Raw genomic sequence first — 18844 nt, forward strand, 5'->3', positions numbered from 1 at the left:
AGCTTAAAATATCATCTTGTTGTGATGTTGGGTGCCAGAATCGACGTAATACAGCCTCAAATTAGAAATTTGATCGCATATCTGCTGCCACTGCCAGACAAACAAAACAACGACAGCTGTGGTTAAACGCGATAAAACGAGCAGACTGAACAGAAACGATCATAAAAATGCTCGCGTTTGCAGCGCACACTTCTTATCAGAAAAGGTTCAATAAAGTATTGTCTTTGTTATGGGCTACAGATTTCTTGCCATATGTCTATGTTTCTTGCATCTCACGACTATGTCCTGTATATGTCGTGTATGAAATAATGTCTGTGTGCATGTGTGTAAAACAGCAAACTGACGATTTATATATATTCATTTGTAATTGTATATACATTGTTGTGATTAATTGTGGCTGGAACAATAATGTAGCTGTAAAAATAGTTGCCTGCTGAAATTGAAATGTATATACATCTTCATCATGACTAAGTAAGATAGACATGGTGAGTTTGTCTTTACTATACACGTTAGATGTGTTCCATCTCATAGTAACAATCCTGTCAGATCGTTCATCCTTTGAGTGAGAGTGTAATGTTACAGGTCGGCCGACCTGGTTTCGTGGTTAAAGTTAACCTTTTCGACATGTTTCAGTGTTGTTGCTCAGCAATGGCATGGACGAGATGTTGTTTGGGGGTTTGGCAAAAGGAGAGTGAGACGGTGGGCGGTGCTCGGGGTGGTGACTGAAGGCGGTGACTGTGTAGTTCTGACGTCAACTTTTTACGGAAGTCACAACGGTTCGTGAAAAATCACAGCTACTTTATGCAGGCTGTGTGCATTTTACTGTGGACTGACTGTTTTGAAACTTATATGGTAGTTAAATAGCCCCTAGACCTCAGATATCATGAAAAAAGCCAGGACATTTCAGTTTTGACAATATGGGATCCTTAACTAAAAGTAGACAGTCTAATACCTTATGTGTTGAATCCTTCTTGGGATGTTTGGAGAGTTTCTTGGCAGGGTTGACACCCATCTTAGCCGATTTGAAGGACTCAAGGCGGCTTCTCATGGTTCTTTGGAAGATCTCCTGCATTTCATCTGGATTCTCTGAGGTGTTATAGTGACTGCGGCTGTAAGTGGGACGGTTCTGGTTAAAAACAGAAGAAATGGATTGATTTGGATGGAATGGGATTCAGATGAGCTTTTTCACTGGGCAGGTGTATTGTGATAAGATATCCAAATATTGATAAGAAAACAATATTCCATGTAAAGAAAAAAAAGGGACAAAAAAAAAGAATGGAATTATGGTTTGAGTGATCAGGACAGTTCTTACATCTCTTCTGCTCTTGTACAGATGCTGATCTAATAGATGATGGGCACTGAGCTTATCAGGCAAGCTCTTCCTGTCTTGCTCATGGATATCGAGGGATACAGATGGAATTGGGTTCTTCCTAGATTGAAAGAAGTCCAAATAATTGTAGTCAACATGCATTTAGCACAACACATTTAGCCATCTATATTTGTGCAATTTTCTCGTAAAACCTCATAAAACATGATCAACTGCATTGAGTTTCAAAAATTGTAACCACTTGACAAAATGCTTACATAACAGAGGTCACTGGAACATTGTCAATGCCAGTGATATAAGGCGTGATGTCTCCATACTCTAAAGCAAGCTTCTTCTTGAAGTCTACAGAGGCACTGTCATAATTACGAATAAAATCCAGAGAACCTTTGCGTTCACCCTAAATGTGAAAAAAATTATATATATATATATATAACATATTAATTCTTCATATCATTCACTACATACAGTAGTTGATGAAATAAAGTGAAATATTATGAGGCTTTGAAAAAGACATCATTAAAACAGTACCTACTGAAAACTGGAAACAGAACACATTTGAGCAATTATCAAAACATTACAGTAAAACTGGAAATTTGAAAAAACTCTCACCTCAGTTACATATTTAGTGGCATCCTCCAGATTGAGTTTGTGGAAGGCCCCAAAGATTGGGTCTTTGTGCTTTCTGGCATCGCTTTTCAGTAGTAGCCAGCAGACATACTTGTCTTCAAAATAGTTCCAACTAAGAAAGAGAGAGAGAGAGAGAGAGACTGAGTAAAAGTTCTCAAACACAAATTATATGTTTGTTTTTTCCTAAATTTAAATGCTCACTGTCTGGTCCACCAGTTGTCTCCCATTCGGCCACAGATGTCCTCCATTGCTGTCAGTATGTGTTCAAAAGCCTATAGACACACACACACACAATGATATCACCCTTATTGTATTTCATTATTTGATGTTGACAGTTACCACTACTTAGATGTTGTCCATTAAGCTGAAACTGCGCATATGAACTAAATCATATTTGCAGTGTGGAAATTATCCATAATAAGCCAGTGTGTCATGCAGGCTGTACTGTAGTAGAGACGCTAGCAGTAGGGAGTGAGGGTAGTTATTTAGGCTACATCATTTCTCAAAAATGAGGCGAGTCGATATTTGTAATAGCCTAATTATTTAGATTTTCAGATGCAAAGTTGTTTTGTTTTATAAGTTGTTAGGTTGGGTTGCAAAGCGCAAAAAAAGCGTTACATTTTTCTTGACAACATTTAAGCTCATTTACAGATATTTTTACATTGTACTCTGTCAGCTGTTTAGAATCAGATTCGGAACAAGCGATGAGAGAGAGAGAGAGAGACTGAGTAAAAGTTCTCAAACACAAATTATATGTTTGTTTTTTCCTAAATTTAAATGCTCACTGTCTGGTCCACCAGTTGTCTCCCATTCGGCCACAGATGTCCTCCATTGCTGTCAGTATGTGTTCAAAAGCCTATAGACACACACACACACAATGGTATCACCCTTATTGTATTTCATTATTTGATGTTGACAGTTACCACTACTTAGATGTTGTCCATTTAGCTGAAACTGCGCATATGAACTAAATCATATTTGCAGTGTGGAAATTATCCATAATAAGCCAGTGTGTCATGCAGGCTGTACTGTAGTAGAGACGCTAGCAGTAGGGAGTGAGGGTAGTTATTTAGGCTACATCATTTCTCAAAAATGAGGCGAGTCGATATTTGTAATAGCCTAATTATTTAGATTTTCAGATGCAAAGTTGTTTTGTTTTATAAGTTGTTAGGTTGGGTTGCAAAGCGCAAAAAAAGCGTTACATTTTTCTTGACAACATTTAAGCTCATTTACAGATATTTTTACATTGTACTCTGTCAGCTGTTTAGAATCAGATTCGGAACAAGCGATGTCCGATTCAGGGATGAATGACTCATTTGAATCAGTTCTTTTTAATGAATTGGTTGAACCGGTCTGAATCATGAACGTCGATTAAATGTAAGGAGTTTGAATTTGAATTGTTCGAAGCGGTTCCATGGCTCACTCATGCACATGTTCAACTGAATCTGTTGGTCGGTTTCTCGCGCTTCCAAACTTCCTCGCGCATTCAGACATACTCTACTAGCAGTACTTTGCCAGTGAATGAGATTAATGGAAAAACAACTAAATGTTTACTCCACAAGCCAAAAGAAAATGTGCTCACAAAGACATATTCAGGTGAGGTCACATCACAGAATTACTCCCTTAGTATATAAGTATATGGCCACAAAATGCATTTTAAAGTTGTTTAAGGGAGAAGCACTGAATATTATTGTTTGAGAATGTTGTAGTCCTGTAAAGATTTCCTTTTTTTTGTCCTGACAGTATAGCAGTTGGTTAAGGTCACATTATTTAATATCATATCATTATTACTTGATTTTTTTAATAGGTTTTGTTATTATAAACAAATTAAAAAACAAAGTTATTGTTATGCAAATAGGGAATCATTAATGTTAAAAAAAAAAAGTAGAGGGATAAACTGTTATGAGTGTTTTTACCCTGTTGTTCATTTTTCCATTGAGAGTCAGATCCGAATGAGTTGCCTAGCTGAAACTGCGCATATGAACTAAATCATATTTGCAGTGTGGAAATTATCCATAATAAGCCAGTGTGTCATGCAGGCTGTACTGTAGTAGAGACGCTAGCAGTAGGGAGTGAGGGTAGTTATTTAGGCTACATCATTTCTCAAAAATGAGGCGAGTCGATATTTGTAATAGCCTAATTATTTAGATTTTCAGATGCAAAGTTGTTTTGTTTTATAAGTTGTTAGGTTGGGTTGCAAAGCGCAAAAAAAGCGTTACATTTTTCTTGACAACATTTAAGCTCATTTACAGATATTTTTACATTGTACTCTGTCAGCTGTTTAGAATCAGATTCGGAACAAGCGATGTCCGATTCAGGGATGAATGACTCATTTGAATCAGTTCTTTTTAATGAATTGGTTGAACCGGTCTGAATCATGAACGTCGATTAAATGTAAGGAGTTTGAATTTGAATTGTTCGAAGCGGTTCCATGGCTCACTCATGCACATGTTCAACTGAATCTGTTGGTCGGTTTCTCGCGCTTCCAAACTTCCTCGCGCATTCAGACATACTCTACTAGCAGTACTTTGCCAGTGAATGAGATTAATGGAAAAACAACTAAATGTTTACTCCACAAGCCAAAAGAAAATGTGCTCACAAAGACATATTCAGGTGAGGTCACATCACAGAATTACTCCCTTAGTATATAAGTATATGGCCACAAAATGCATTTTAAAGTTGTTTAAGGGAGAAGCACTGAATATTATTGTTTGAGAATGTTGTAGTCCTGTAAAGATTTCCTTTTTTTTGTCCTGACAGTATAGCAGTTGGTTAAGGTCACATTATTTAATATCATATCATTATTACTTTATTTTTTTAATAGGTTTTGTTATTATAAACAAATTAAAAAACAAAGTTATTGTTATGCAAATAGGGAATCATTAATGTTAAAAAAAAAAAAAAAGTAGAGGGATAAACTCATGAGTGTTTTTACCCTGTTGTTCATTTTTCCATTAAGAGTCAGATCCGAATGAGTTGCCTTTTTAACCTTCAGCCATTGAACCAGTGGTTTCATGGTGATCCCCTACAAAAATAATATACACAGTGACTTCAAGTTAGCCAAACCATGTCCGTCATCAGATGAGGACAACTGAGAACATCACAAAATGCCCACTTTTATAAGTTTATAATCACAGGCCTTATGAATTCAAGTGACATCCATGCTTTTGCAACAGATCCATTATGGTATGCACTAGTTATGGTCAGAATGAGTGGGTCACACCTGAAGAATGACAGTGAAATACACCACAATGAGTGTGGTACCAAGCATCAGATTCTTCTCTGGGATCTTCTTCTCATCTAAAAGGGCCGCGAGTCCATACGCCACTGCTCCTCGCAGGCCACCGTAGGCCATTACAAACTGGTCTGTGATGTCGATAGGAATCAGACGAGACTGATTCAAGATCCAGTTGAGGAAGAAAACACCTGCATGTAAAGAAATCCACAACTGACGTCAGTTTTCATGAACATGAACAGAGTTTTAGGAAGCATTTACAAGGAATTCATGATTTTAACTAACCAATGAACCTGAATATAACGACAAAGAAGATAGTGAGAAGGATGAAGCCAGTGTTCCAAACCCAGATGTTTTTATCAATGGCTGAAACTCCCAGGAAGACGAAGATCATGGTCTCTGAGCCGTTGGCCATCACCTTCAGAGTGTAACGTAACGTTGTGACAGATTTTTCATCCATGTTGGCATTGATGTACTTCTGACAGCAGACACCACAGAAAGTGATCCTGTCACAGTCAATGATTATTGTAAACAATGACTATTGTAAACAAATGGTTTACATTAATTTACTAATTTTTAAATCTAATTATTTTTATGCATTTATCAGGAAAGCGTTGATTTCTTAAGAAGCTCTTACGAAAGTATCGCAGAGAGTGAGAGCATCTCAGCCGTCAGATAAGACAAGTAGCCAAGCACAATGATGAAGCCGGCTTCGATGACCTGGACGTTCTTGGTGATCCTGGTCAGCATGGATATCAGAATGGCAAACACAACACCAAGAAAGGAGCCTCCAAACGCCACAACAAAGAACGAAACTAGGAGAGCAAAAAATGTGTTGTGAGGGGCTGTCAAAAGGGGTTATTATCATTAAATAAAACTAAAACCATAACAAAATCATTACTTAAAATAATAAATAAAACTTCAACATTTTATTTCAGCTAGAGGCCAAGGTAACATTTCACATTTTGTTTAAGTTAAAGGGGTGGTTCACTGGGTTTTTTCTAGGCTTGATTGTGTTTATGGGGTGCAGTCTAACATGTGTTAATGCTTTGTTTTTTAACATAATTACATTTTTCACATAATTTACCTTTATTCCACACCTCTCTATCCCTTTTCTGAGAAACGGGCTGATCATTTCCTTCTTTTATGAAGCCCCTCCCTCAGAAATAGGCGATGGGCTCTGATTGGTTAGCTAGCCCAGTGTGTTGTGATTGGCTAAACCGCCTCTAGTGTGCGTCTAAACATACCACCCCTCACCTCAGCGGCATGTGATCCGGCTGTATTGTAAACAACTGCATCATTAATATCGCTTATCAGTTTGAGCCCGATTGAGAAGCAGAGGATATTATTGAAGAGGATCGTGCAGAACCTGTGCAAGCATGGCTTTTAATGGTAGGCCGATGTTTTTTGTTTGTTGTTGTCTCATACTTTTAGATATGCTGCTATGCTACTGCTTATGTTAGCTTTTAATATACAGTTTTATCCTGATTAAAGCTTTAATACAGTAAGGCAACTGCACGCGCATCCATGTTTAAGGCTTCTCAGAGCTATGTGAAAATAAGCATATAATTGTTATGCTCAAACAACAACATTAGACACTAACTAACGTTAAAAAAGTGAAATCGCAATGAACCACCCCTTTAAAGTCAGCGTGAAATGTAAGTTGCTGCCAACTTCAGTATTGTGATGTATTTCCAACTGAAACAGAATATTGAATAGAGGGTGGGGATTTACAGTGGGGCAAAAAAGTATTTAGTCAGCCACCAATTGTGCAAGTTCACACTGCGCCGCCAGGGACTTAAATCCTGCAGTGCCAGACGTGTCCCCCTGCTTAAGCCAGTACATGTCCAGGCCTGTCTGAAGTTTGCTAGAGAGCATTTGGATGATCCAGAAGAGGATTGGGAGAATGTCATATGGTCAGATGAAACCAAAATAGAACTTTTTGGTAAAAACTCAACTTGAGGAGAAAGAATGCTGAGTTGCATCCAAAGAACACCATACCTACTGTGAAGCATGGGGGTGGAAGCATCATGCTTTGGGGCTGTTTTTCTGCAAAGGGACCAGGACGACTGATCCGTGTAAACGAAAGAATGAATGGGGCCATGTATCGTGAGATTTTGAGTGAAAACCTCCTTCCATTAGCAAGGGCATTGAAGATGAAACGTGGCTGGGTTTTTCAGCATGACAATGATCCCAAACACACCGCCCGGGCAACGAATGAGTGGCTTCGTAAGAAGCATTTCAAGGTCCTGTAGTGGCTTACCCAGTCTCCAGATCTCAACCCCATAGAAAATCTTTGGAGGGAGTTGAAAATCCGTGTTGCCCAGCGACAGCCCCTAAACATTACTGCTCTAGAGGAGATCTACATGGAGGAATGGGCCAAAATACCAGCAACAGTGTGTGAAAACCTTGTGAAGACTTACAGAAAACGTTTGACCTCTGTCATTGCCAACAAAGGGTATATAACAAAGTATTGAGATGAAATTTTGTTATTGACCAAATAGTTATTTTCCACCATAATTTGCAAATAAATTATAAAAAAATCCTACAATGTGATTTTCAGGATTTTTTTTTCTCATTTTGTCTCTCATAGTTGAGGTATACCTATGATGAAAATTACAGGCCTCTCTCATCTTTTTAAGTGGGAGAACTTGCACAATTGGTGGCTGACTAAATACTTTTTTTCCCCACTGTATTTTAGCGCACATCCTCTCATTCGTAGCAAACTAACGGTTAGAGGGGAGTGGTCAAGGATTTTCTGGTCAAACTGATGTCATCAGAGAAGGAATGTCATTCCAGAGCGAAAGCAAATATTCAGATTTTGATTAAAGATTACCAAGACAATTTTTTTTATAGTGTATTAACTTGCATTGATTAATTGTTCACCTCCAGACTAGCAATGTGAGCTAAAAGTAAATAATGTCAATTTTGATTTCATGTGGACCTTAAGTTGAAATACTAAAATAACCAAAACTAAAACTTAATAAAACTAAATTGATTAAAAACGAAACAAAACAAAAAAAAAGCACAATAAAATGACTAAAACTTGAACTATAATTAAAGTAAAAATATATTTAAGTGAAGTGACATGTGGCGACCCATACTCGGAATTAGTTTGCATTTATCCCATCCAAAGTGCACACGCACAGCAGTGAACACACACAGCAGTGAACACACACACGGAGCAGTGGGCAGCCATTTTTTGCTGCGGCGCCCGGGGAGCAGCCTTGCTCAAGGGCACCTCAGTCATGGGAGAGAGCGCTGTACATTCACTCCCCCCACCTACAATCCCTGCTGGTACGAGACTCGAACCCGCAACCTTTGGGTTACAAGTTCGACTCTCTAACCATTAGGCCACGACTTCCCTGTCATGGCCTAAATAATATACTTAAAATTGTAAATATAATAGTAAAATCTAATCTAATCTAAGTATAATAGTATACCAGTGCTACTAAAATAACACTGGTGTCAATTGGCTCAATTTGTGAACAGGCATGACAAAGTGTTTATTAGGGAACAGCAGAAAATAGAATTTCCACTAGTGATCTAAGAGTTATGCACCCCATTGTCTGTGCCCATACCTATTCCTTTGATAATCTCTGCGGCGTTGATTTTCGGGCCTCCCAGAGACACGAATGCATCAAACACATTATAAAGCACCTGTAGCAGACAGAACAAGAGAGAGAGAGATAATATTAGATGGATGTAATAGCCATCAAATAATATTATCAAATATTTACTTGACATTCAAGTACATTTTTAAATGAAAATGCCATGATTCCTTTAAGAGTTGTTGAGAAAAACTGAGACTCACCACTGTGACTCCATCATTGAGCAGGGACTCTCCAAATACCAGGATGTATAGCACTTCATTCACATGCACTTCCTCAAACACGGCAATCACTGCCACAGGGTCCACGGCAGATATCAGAGCACCAAACAACAGGAACTGCAGAGGGCCGATGTTCAAGTTCCCTGAGGTTTAGTGAAACTGTTAGTAACTGAAACTTGTGTAAGTTTCTTATGCTCACCAAGACTGCGTTTATTCATTTATTTGGTCAAAAATACAGTAAAAACAGTAATATTGTGAATATTATTACCATTTAAAGTGTTACGTCCCAGGACTTATGAATTTGTGTTTCGTAATCATGGTGTATGTCATTCATTGATGTGCTGCCAGTGGACCCAACGGCCTGCTGGGAGTTGTAGTTTTTGTTGTATGTTTTGTCCTATTTTCTGTGCTCTTCCCTGTCCTAATCTAGGTGACTGGACCTACTAGCTGCTCCTCGTCAATGTCAAGAGGAACCAGTATTTAAGCAGAACAAGAGAGTGAGCTATTAAGATATTCTGACTGTCTGTCTAAACTTTTAAACTGTGTCAAGCTAATCATGATAGTAACATCTATCTAATCTATTTATCTAAAGTTTTAAACTTAAAGCTTTTACAGCTGCTTTAAACTTTCAGGCTAGGCTTTCTCAAGCCAACTTAAAGTTTGTCTTGACAAACTTTTTTTATCTAGTTTTAAAGTGTTACTTCCCTTTTGCCCCTAGAAATATAATTGGGAACGTAATAGTGTTCTATTCAAATTTATATTAAAATGTAGCTTATTCATGTGATTCAAAGCTGAATGTTCAGCAGCCATTACTCCAGTCTTCAGTGTCATATGATCATTAAGTAAATGTCATTGTAAAACTCAGATTTACCCATTGCACCCCCTTCATAGCAGGCCCATAGTGCAATGCCCACTGTGCCCGCATTCCAGCATGTTCCAATAATGGCATGGATAAGAATGGCACCCAGGTTGCTGAAGAATAGTTTGTTTGGCATGCAGTAACTTGCATCCAAGATGATCTGGGGAAGCAAGTAGTAGAAGAAGTTGGTGGGGATCAGTTTGAAAGTCTGCGCCTTGTCTGCTCCCCAGACGATTCCTCCCAAAATAAAGCCCAGCATGATGAGCAGACTACTCTCTGGGAACACACTGGTGACACTGTGGTTCAGCTCACACACTAAAAAGAGAAGACAGATGATGACTGAGTTTTAGCAGTCATTATTCAGGCTTTAGTTTCACATTGTCCTAATATGCTGATTTAGTCCGTTTCCACTGCTGTCACGTTTGATCAATTTAATGTGTCCATGATGAATAAAAGTATAATTTCTTTAAAAAAGAAACAAAAATACATCTTACTGATCCCAGACTTTTGAAGAATAGTGTATGTCAAACATCATTCTTCAGCTTTTGAGTTTATAATACGTTTCAGCATTTTAATTTCGTAAGTCACATTTAATTATATGAACCGCATTAAAACTGTATTTTGTTTCTAATTTATATGCACATTACAACCCAGACTTTCAGTCTTATATATTGTGTAAAATATTGTGTATTTTGGATAAATTGCTAGATATAATTAATCTTACCAAGACAAATGAGTCATTTAATCCATGTCAAAAAATGTCCCCCTCAGAATGTCCAACTCAGTACTTCGATACTCAACTTTGATGTATCAGAAATGACAATGTCGAAATTCTCATGACTTTAAGAAAAGTAACAAAATGTGATGCAAGTCATCGTTTGAAGAGAAACTAGTGAGAGACTGAGAAGTGTAAAAGTTCACAGCTCCAAAATTGCCTGTGACTGAAGGAACATTATTTATAAACACATTAAGCTCTCTTTGTGAAATGGACAAACAATTGAAACTCTTTAGTTCACAGGAACTTTGTGTTTCATGTGATTCATTTAACATCAGTTACTTAAGCTAAAAAATGAAGCTGTGCCACTGATATTGATGTTTCGTCGTCATCTGCAGGAAAGGAAGTTCGAGATGGATGGACCGCTCATCCTGCTCAATGTTTAAGGTAAGCTAGTTAATATAGTGAGGCTTAACATATTTTCTATCTTGTGAACCAATCTATCAATCTTATTGGATTGTTTGTATCATCTTGAAGGAGTGGACGAGATGAGAAATGTTTGATCTGAGCACAGTTTGAGACTTTAGTGAGATCTTGTCTGTATACTTTAATAGACACGTAGGATTACTGGGGTCATTTTATTAAGTGAAAAATCTGAGAAGCAGAATATTTAAGCAAAACACTTTATTTGCTCTCAATTTGCTCATATTTCTAAGTAAGAGAAACGAGTCCTTTCCTATTGGATGACTTGCTGGATTATTTCAGACAGCATTTAAAAGCTTTGTCATGCTTTCATCTCAATGAGATTATACATTTGAATGCCCACAATTATAGAACTTTACAGTGTCTTTGTAGCATGTAAATGATATTATGCAACAGGTTTATTTCACTTTGATCTGTGTTATTTTATCATGGTCTGTTCAAACGTGTAATATTTTAAAGCTGCAATTGTTCAGCCAACCAACAATTACAGACTACACTATTAGATTTTTATGTGGAATATGTGTTTACTCTTGGGTTTGGGGTAGTTAAATAGTTTATATCCCGCCGACTGTGTGATTGGGCAATAAAGGCTGTAATGCCTAACAAACAGAGCTGGCCTAAACTAGTAAACTGGTGTGCACCTTGTTGACCCTCTGTTGTATGTTACACCCGATATCAAAAAACATCAGGAAAGTTACAGCTTCAGGGGGACGTTCATGTCCATTATGCTGTGGGTGACCTTGACTTAATGTTTTTACGAGTGAGCTAAAATTATTTAACAATTGAGAGTATTAAAATAGTAGCATGTATCTTTTATGGAAGTCTTAAGTAATTATTGATGTAGTTTTTTTATATCTTTGCAATCAGTACCGTCGACTTGTACAGTGAGTATAACTGCATACCTCGGCAATAGAATCAACGGTCAACATTCAAGAGTATGTCGTACATCAAGTCCTGGTATTGCGAATACATTACAGCCTCTTTGATGCATGTTGCAATGCACAGGGGTGACTTTCTCTAAGGGACACAATTATTATCTTTTTAAATTTCTGTCAGAATTATACACATCTATCAACTGTAAATAATGATTTTAATAAGTAAAAGATAGCTATTGTTATATTTTAGCTATTTCAAGTTTTTTAATATAAATTGTGGAAAGATGGGAAATTTTATGTACAGTATATATCCCAGTAATCCTACATATTGTAATTGGTTATTTTATTGGATATTTTGGTGTTTTAGTGGGTGTTTTTTTAAGTGTGTATTGGTTGTGGTTTACTTCAATTCGTTAAATCTGAAAATGAACTTTATACTACAGTCTGATTTTGACTATCATGCACTAAAGCTGACCTGACACTGTGCCTTTGAGGAAAGTCAAAGATTCAGGCGGCCCATTAATTATTTAATATAGTACATTATTAACTAGCAGTAAGGCATTGTTTCAGCACTGTAATTTATCAGAGTAGATCTCTCCAGCTTTGTCCATTTCCAGTGATGTGTTACAGATCATGTCCTGGAACTAAATAGAAATGATATACCTCATTTGCTTCTTGCCAACAGCCAATTAACAGAGGCTGTGAGTTTATGAACATGGGATCTTTGCGCACACAGAATTTGGATGTAAAACTGCAGGTCACATTGACATGAAACACAAAGAAATACAGTAAGCAATCACCTTCAGACTTTAACATTAGGCTGTCAATTTATGAAACATTTGAATCCAATTAATTGCATGACATTCACAATTTATTTATTTATTAACTGTATTTGCCAAAACAAAACAAACTAAATTAATTAATTATTGAAAAGACATTTTAAAAAGTATCTTTAGCAGTCAGCCTATATTGTTTGTTTGCTTCTTTAATTATTTATTTATTTTAAGCCTGTCATTGACCTACAGTGCAGCAATAGATTTTGCAATTGAATTTGTGAAACTAAAAATAAATAAATAAATTGATTGGCTTATTATTTTTCTTGAGGTCTTATGACAAACAAGATAAACCAGATTTTACTTGACTTTCAAATGCAGAATTGCAGATGTCTAAATAAAGTTCATTTTACAATAAAATACTGCTTTATTTATTTTTTTACTTAAAGAGTTGTTTAATTAGAAATGCGTTACTTGATGTTTCTTTTTAATTATTTGTGAAATTTACCAGTAATTTCTGAGATTGTTTTTTGTTTTCTTTTTATCAGTGTGTGAAATGTACTAAGAACTTTTAGACCACACATACAATGGCAAATGAAGTTGTTGTTTTGTTTAATGCTAATGCATCTTTGCTTTCCATTTTTAAAGCTTGTCTAAACTTGCTCATCACCTTGAACTCAACCTTCATAACACTGTGCTCTTTGTATTCTATGCTAATTCTCGTCCACTCTGTCTCCTGTTAAATCTCCATTGACTCTTAAACAGGTCAGGTCACTTGCCGTCTTTTTATGCCAGTGCCAAAAATCATTGATGTAAGCATTCAGTCTGTAGTACCTCCATGAAGCCTGTAGGTGGCATGCATAAATACTACTTTATTATGAAACGGATTCCTCAGACAACTGAGTAACTGTTCGGTTCGGATGAGTCCACCTTCCAAATACTGCCTAATTTTTATATAAAAAAAGAAGCGTAGCTAAAGAAAGCTGGCCGGCTTTATTCATTGTGCAGTGTTCTTTGCGGCAGCATTTTATAGAAAAAAAATTGATTTAGATCAAATTTACTGATAACTAATATAAGGATTAAAAGAAAAGTATCTTGTATTTGTCAGGACTGCATTTAGTAGGCTATTTTGATTGGAAGTGCTTTAGTCTGGCGAAATATGACTCTCGAGAGATGGCCTGTAATCCGATATTAAAGATATCAGATAACCTATGTGATTCCCATTCAATAATAAGCTGTCAGATGTGCACATTCACTGCACAGATTCATTCGGTGAGAGTAAATTTTACCTTCTAAATTTGGGCAAACATGGCAATATCATGATTTTTTTTAAGTGTGTATTGGTTGTGGTTTACTTCAATTCGTTAAATCTGAAAATGAACTTTATACTACAGTCTGATTTTGACTATCATGCACTAAAGCTGACCTGACACTGTGCCTTTGAGGAAAGTCAAAGATTCAGGTGGCCCATTAATTATTTAATGTAGTACATTATTAACTAGCAGTAAGGCATTGTTTCAGCACTGTAATTTATCAGAGTAGATCTCTCCAGCTTTGTCCATTTCCAGTGATGTGTTACAGATCATGTCCTGGAACTAAATAGAAATGATATACCTCATTTGCTTCTTGCCAACAGCCAATTAACAGAGGCTGTGAGTTTATGAACATGGGATCTTTGCGCACACAGAATTTGGATGTAAAACTGCAGGTCACATTGACATGAAACACAAAGAAATACAGTAAGCAATCACCTTCAGACTTTAACATTAGGCTGTCAATTTATGAAACATTTGAATCCAATTAATTGCATGACATTCACAATTTATTTATTTATTAACTGTATTTGCCAAAACAAAACAAACTAAATTAATTAATTATTGAAAAGACATTTTAAAAAGTATCTTTAGCAGTCAGCCTATATTGTTTGTTTGCTTCTTTAATTATTTATTTATTTTAAGCCTGTCATTGACCTACAGTGCAGCAATAGATTTTGCAATTGAATTTGTGAAACTAAAAATAAATAAATAAATTGATTGGCTTATTATTTTTCTTGAGGTCTTATGACAAACAAGATAAACCAGATTTTACTTGACTTTCAAATGCAGAATTGCAGATGTCTAAATAAAGTTCATTTTACAATAAAATACTGCTTTATTTATTTTTTTACTTAAAGAGTTGTTTAATTAGAAATGCGTTACTTGATGTTTCTTTTTAATTATTTGTGAAATTTACCAGTAATTTCTGAGATTGTTTTTTGTTTTCTTTTTATCAGTGTGTGAAATGTACTAAGAACTTTTAGACCACACATACAATGGCAAATGAAGTTGTTGTTTTGTTTAATGCTAATGCATCTTTGCTTTCCATTTTTAAAGCTTGTCTAAACTTGCTCATCACCTTGAACTCAACCTTCATAACACTGTGCTCTTTGTATTCTATGCTAATTCTCGTCCACTCTGTCTCCTGTTAAATCTCCATTGACTCTTAAACAGGTCAGGTCACTTGCCGTCTTTTTATGCCAGTGCCAAAAATCATTGATGTAAGCATTCAGTCTGTAGTACCTCCATGAAGCCTGTAGGTGGCATGCATAAATACTACTTTATTATGAAACGGATTCCTCAGACAACTGAGTAACTGTTCGGTTCGGATGAGTCCACCTTCCAAATACTGCCTAATTTTTATATAAAAAAAGAAGCGTAGCTAAAGAAAGCTGGCCGGCTTTATTCATTGTGCAGTGTTCTTTGCGGCAGCATTTTATAGAAAAAAAATTGATTTAGATCAAATTTACTGATAACTAATATAAGGATTAAAAGAAAAGTATCTTGTATTTGTCAGGACTGCATTTAGTAGGCTATTTTGATTGGAAGTGCTTTAGTCTGGCGAAATATGACTCTCGAGAGATGGCCTGTAATCCGATATTAAAGATATCAGATAACCTATGTGATTCCCATTCAATAATAAGCTGTCAGATGTGCACATTCACTGCACAGATTCATTCGGTGAGAGTAAATTTTACCTTCTAAATTTGGGCAAACATGGCAATATCATGATTCAGACTGCCAAAAATTCCCGGTACAATAACAAAATAACGTCACCCATTACCGAACATTTAAGTCATGAAAAGGTACCGAACCTTAACTTAACCACACTGTAATAAATGACGCGGCGGCGGCGGAGGGTTCAGCTGCATAACTTGTACTTTTTCACTTCAAAAAAAACTGTAAGTCAACAGTATTTTACCGTAAAATTACACAAAATGCCCCATTAGATTAGTTTTTCAACTTATATAGTTATGGAACCGATTAACAGGTTTTTACCATAGACTAGAATAGAAAAAACAATACAGAACACAAGTGTTAGTCAAGTTTTTTTTTTTATAAAACAAAAACAAGTAGATAAAAAATAAATAGAATAGAGAGGGCTAGTGTTTGAGGGTCAAGTGTAGATGGAAGAGATGTGTTTTTAGCCGTTTCTTGAAGATGGCTAAGGACTCTGCTGCTCGGATTGAGTTGGGCAGGTCATTCCACCAGGAGGGAACAGTTAAGGTAAAGGTCCGTGAAAGTGATTTTGTGCCTCTTTGGGATGGCACTATAGTGTGCTGCAGAACGCAAGCTTCTAGAGGGCACAGAAGTCTGAAGTAGTGAATTTAGAAAAAGGGGTGCAGAGCCAGTGGTTGTTTAGTAGTCAAACATTAATGCCTTGAATTTTATGTGAGCAGCTATTGGTAGCCAGTCCAAATTGATGAATAGAGGTGTGACACTTTTCGGCTCGTTATAGACTAATCTTGCAGCCGCATTCTAGATTAGTTGTAGAGGTTTGATAGAACTGACTGGAAAACCTGCCAAGAGAGCATTGCAATAGTACAGCCAGGACAGAACAAGAGCTTGAACAAGGAGTTGTAGCATGTTCCGATAGAAAGGGTCAAGGTTCCTGGCTGTCCTTGAAGGAGTTATGGTTGATTTGCCTAGCTAGATGGTGAAATTGTGATGAAGTGATGGGTTTGCTGAAACTACAAGCAGTTCTGTCTTGGCAAGGTTGAGTTGAAGGTGATAGTCCTTCATCCAGCAAGAAATGGCTGTTAGACAAGCTGAGATGCAAGATCGTCGGATCAACAGGATGGAATGAGAGGTAGAGTTGAGTGTCATCAGCATAGCAGTGATATGAAAAGACATGTTTATGAGGCACCCCAGTAGCTAGATGTTGTGACTTGAACCACTGGAGTGCAGTTCCTAAGTTTCCTTTTGCCAATAGGGTTGAGAGGAGGATTTGTTGGTTAACCGTGTCAAAAGCAGCAGACAGGTCCTGCAAGACATTTCAATATTTCAAGTCTAGTTTGTGTGTTTGAAAAAAAAAAAAGTAAGGGCTCAGACATGAGCTGATTTCACAATATTAAAGGGATAGTTCACCCAAAAATGAACATTTTATGTTTATCTGCTTACCCCCAGGGCATCCAAGATGTAGGTGACTTTGTTTCTTCAGTAGAACACAAATTATGATTTTTAACTCCAACTGTTGCAGTCTATCAGTCGTATAATGCATGGCAATGGTAACAAAATCTATGAGAGTAAAAAAAAACATGCACAGACAAATCCAAATTAATCCCTGCGGCTCGTGACGACACATTGATGTCCTAAGACACGAAACGATCGGTTTGTGTGAGAAACCGAACAGTATTTATATCATTTTTTACCTCTAATACAGCACTATGTCCAACTGCCTTGAGCGCGCGCAGGCGTCCGGTGCTTGAGGTGTGTACGCGCTCTGGCGTAGTTTACGCAGTTTACGCCGGAAGTTTAATTTAGCCTTAATAAAAGCACAATGTCAAATCCCAAGGAAATATTAAAAACTACAGGCTGAAATGCACTTGAAAAAGCTTGGTTATGCCCATAAACATCATTTATTTTTAGCACAGAGAGGATTCTGGGACTTCCTTGACGCACTCCAACAAAAGAAGCTTTCTCTCCTTTTTTTAAATTTTTTTTTTACTTCCTGCCAGTTCTGTTAAGGGGTATGGGGTTGACTTTGGAAAGGTAACAAAGCAACACACTTAAGGTTTAATTTTATCTGTCTCTTTCAGACATGGTTCAGTACCAGCAGACTCTCCATGTAACCTGAGCAGATGTCATTCAGCCCGCGTTTGAAGGTGGAGACGCTCTGTACTGTTTTGACTTTACAGGCCTTATGAAAGTGGTTGTGTCACAGGAACAAAGGTTTGGCCATTAACAAAGCTTCCTGAGTGGCTTTCTAATATTAACTGTTACCAGTGAAGGACTTCTCAGCTAACAGGAAAGTACTTTTTACAGCTAATTAAGAATAAGGTCAGAACACCATGAACCTGTATTTACACGAGAACACACCCGTTATGTATATTTTACCATCCAGTCAATCAGCGGTGCAATCAAACATCAGGTTATAGTCAACTAAATATTAATCTTCTCATTTTAGGATCAAATCTGGATGCGGTAAAGTATTTCACTTCAGTGTTAGAAAACACTGAGGTCTGATCGCTTTGACAGGAATAGAAAAGAATTACTCACTGGAATGAGTAGTGTATCACTTTATCAGAAATTTCCCTCCCAGTATGCTCTCAGAAAATTCATGAGAGTAGATATCCTGTATTTTAAAAAAAATAAAACAGACGTGCATTGTGGTTTCTTTTAGGGATGCAAGCATATAGAAGGCTCATTGAAAAAAAAATGGTGTAGGATTTTCTTTTAAACTATTTTCACTTAGTAATTGCTAGTAAATTGGTATGATGGTATATGTGCAATTTAAGGTAGTTAGCTTAAAAAAATCAGGACTTTTCCTGTGATGTTTCTCCTAAGAATCGGAAGAAATTCCAACAAATCAGACAATTGGAAAATTTGAATGAGAAATGTTATACTAAAGTTATATTAAAATCTCTAACTTTCTATCAGTCACTGAGATCTCAAACAGGACCCAATCAAAACATACGAATTGTGTACAAACACCTGATACAAACTTGAACATTGCATGCTTAAAACATCTGCAGAATGTAATTTACTTTTCTGAGGAAATGTTTTGATGTATTGCAAATGAGAAAATGTTCTAAAAGTTATTTATTTATTTAGTCATTTATCAGACGCTTTTATCCAAAGCG

At 36.7% G+C, this 18844-nt stretch overlaps 1 protein-coding gene across 1 annotated transcript in view; it reads right to left on the bottom strand.

Annotated features, from left to right (window-relative positions):
• Positions 1–18844, bottom strand: part of LOC107599577 (sodium/hydrogen exchanger 3-like) — a 45512-nt gene that overhangs the window by 23892 nt on the left and 2776 nt on the right. The window contains exons 2-13 of the mRNA XM_016291220.1: positions 9893–10219; positions 9004–9164; positions 8771–8849; positions 5827–6004; positions 5475–5695; positions 5178–5380; positions 4890–4979; positions 2740–2810; positions 1937–2066; positions 1585–1724; positions 1313–1430; positions 953–1126 (exon numbers count right to left, since the gene is read on the bottom strand). Coding sequence (XP_016146706.1) covers positions 953–1126; positions 1313–1430; positions 1585–1724; positions 1937–2066; positions 2740–2810; positions 4890–4979; positions 5178–5380; positions 5475–5695; positions 5827–6004; positions 8771–8849; positions 9004–9164; positions 9893–10219 — 1892 coding nt within the window. The remainder of the gene's footprint in view (positions 1–952; positions 1127–1312; positions 1431–1584; positions 1725–1936; positions 2067–2739; positions 2811–4889; positions 4980–5177; positions 5381–5474; positions 5696–5826; positions 6005–8770; positions 8850–9003; positions 9165–9892; positions 10220–18844) is intronic.

The sequence above is a fragment of the Sinocyclocheilus grahami genome, unplaced genomic scaffold, assembly GCF_001515645.1.
Source record: "Sinocyclocheilus grahami isolate Dianchi unplaced genomic scaffold, SAMN03320097.WGS_v1.1 scaffold268.1, whole genome shotgun sequence".
NCBI classification, from domain to species: Eukaryota; Metazoa; Chordata; class Actinopteri; order Cypriniformes; family Cyprinidae; genus Sinocyclocheilus; species Sinocyclocheilus grahami.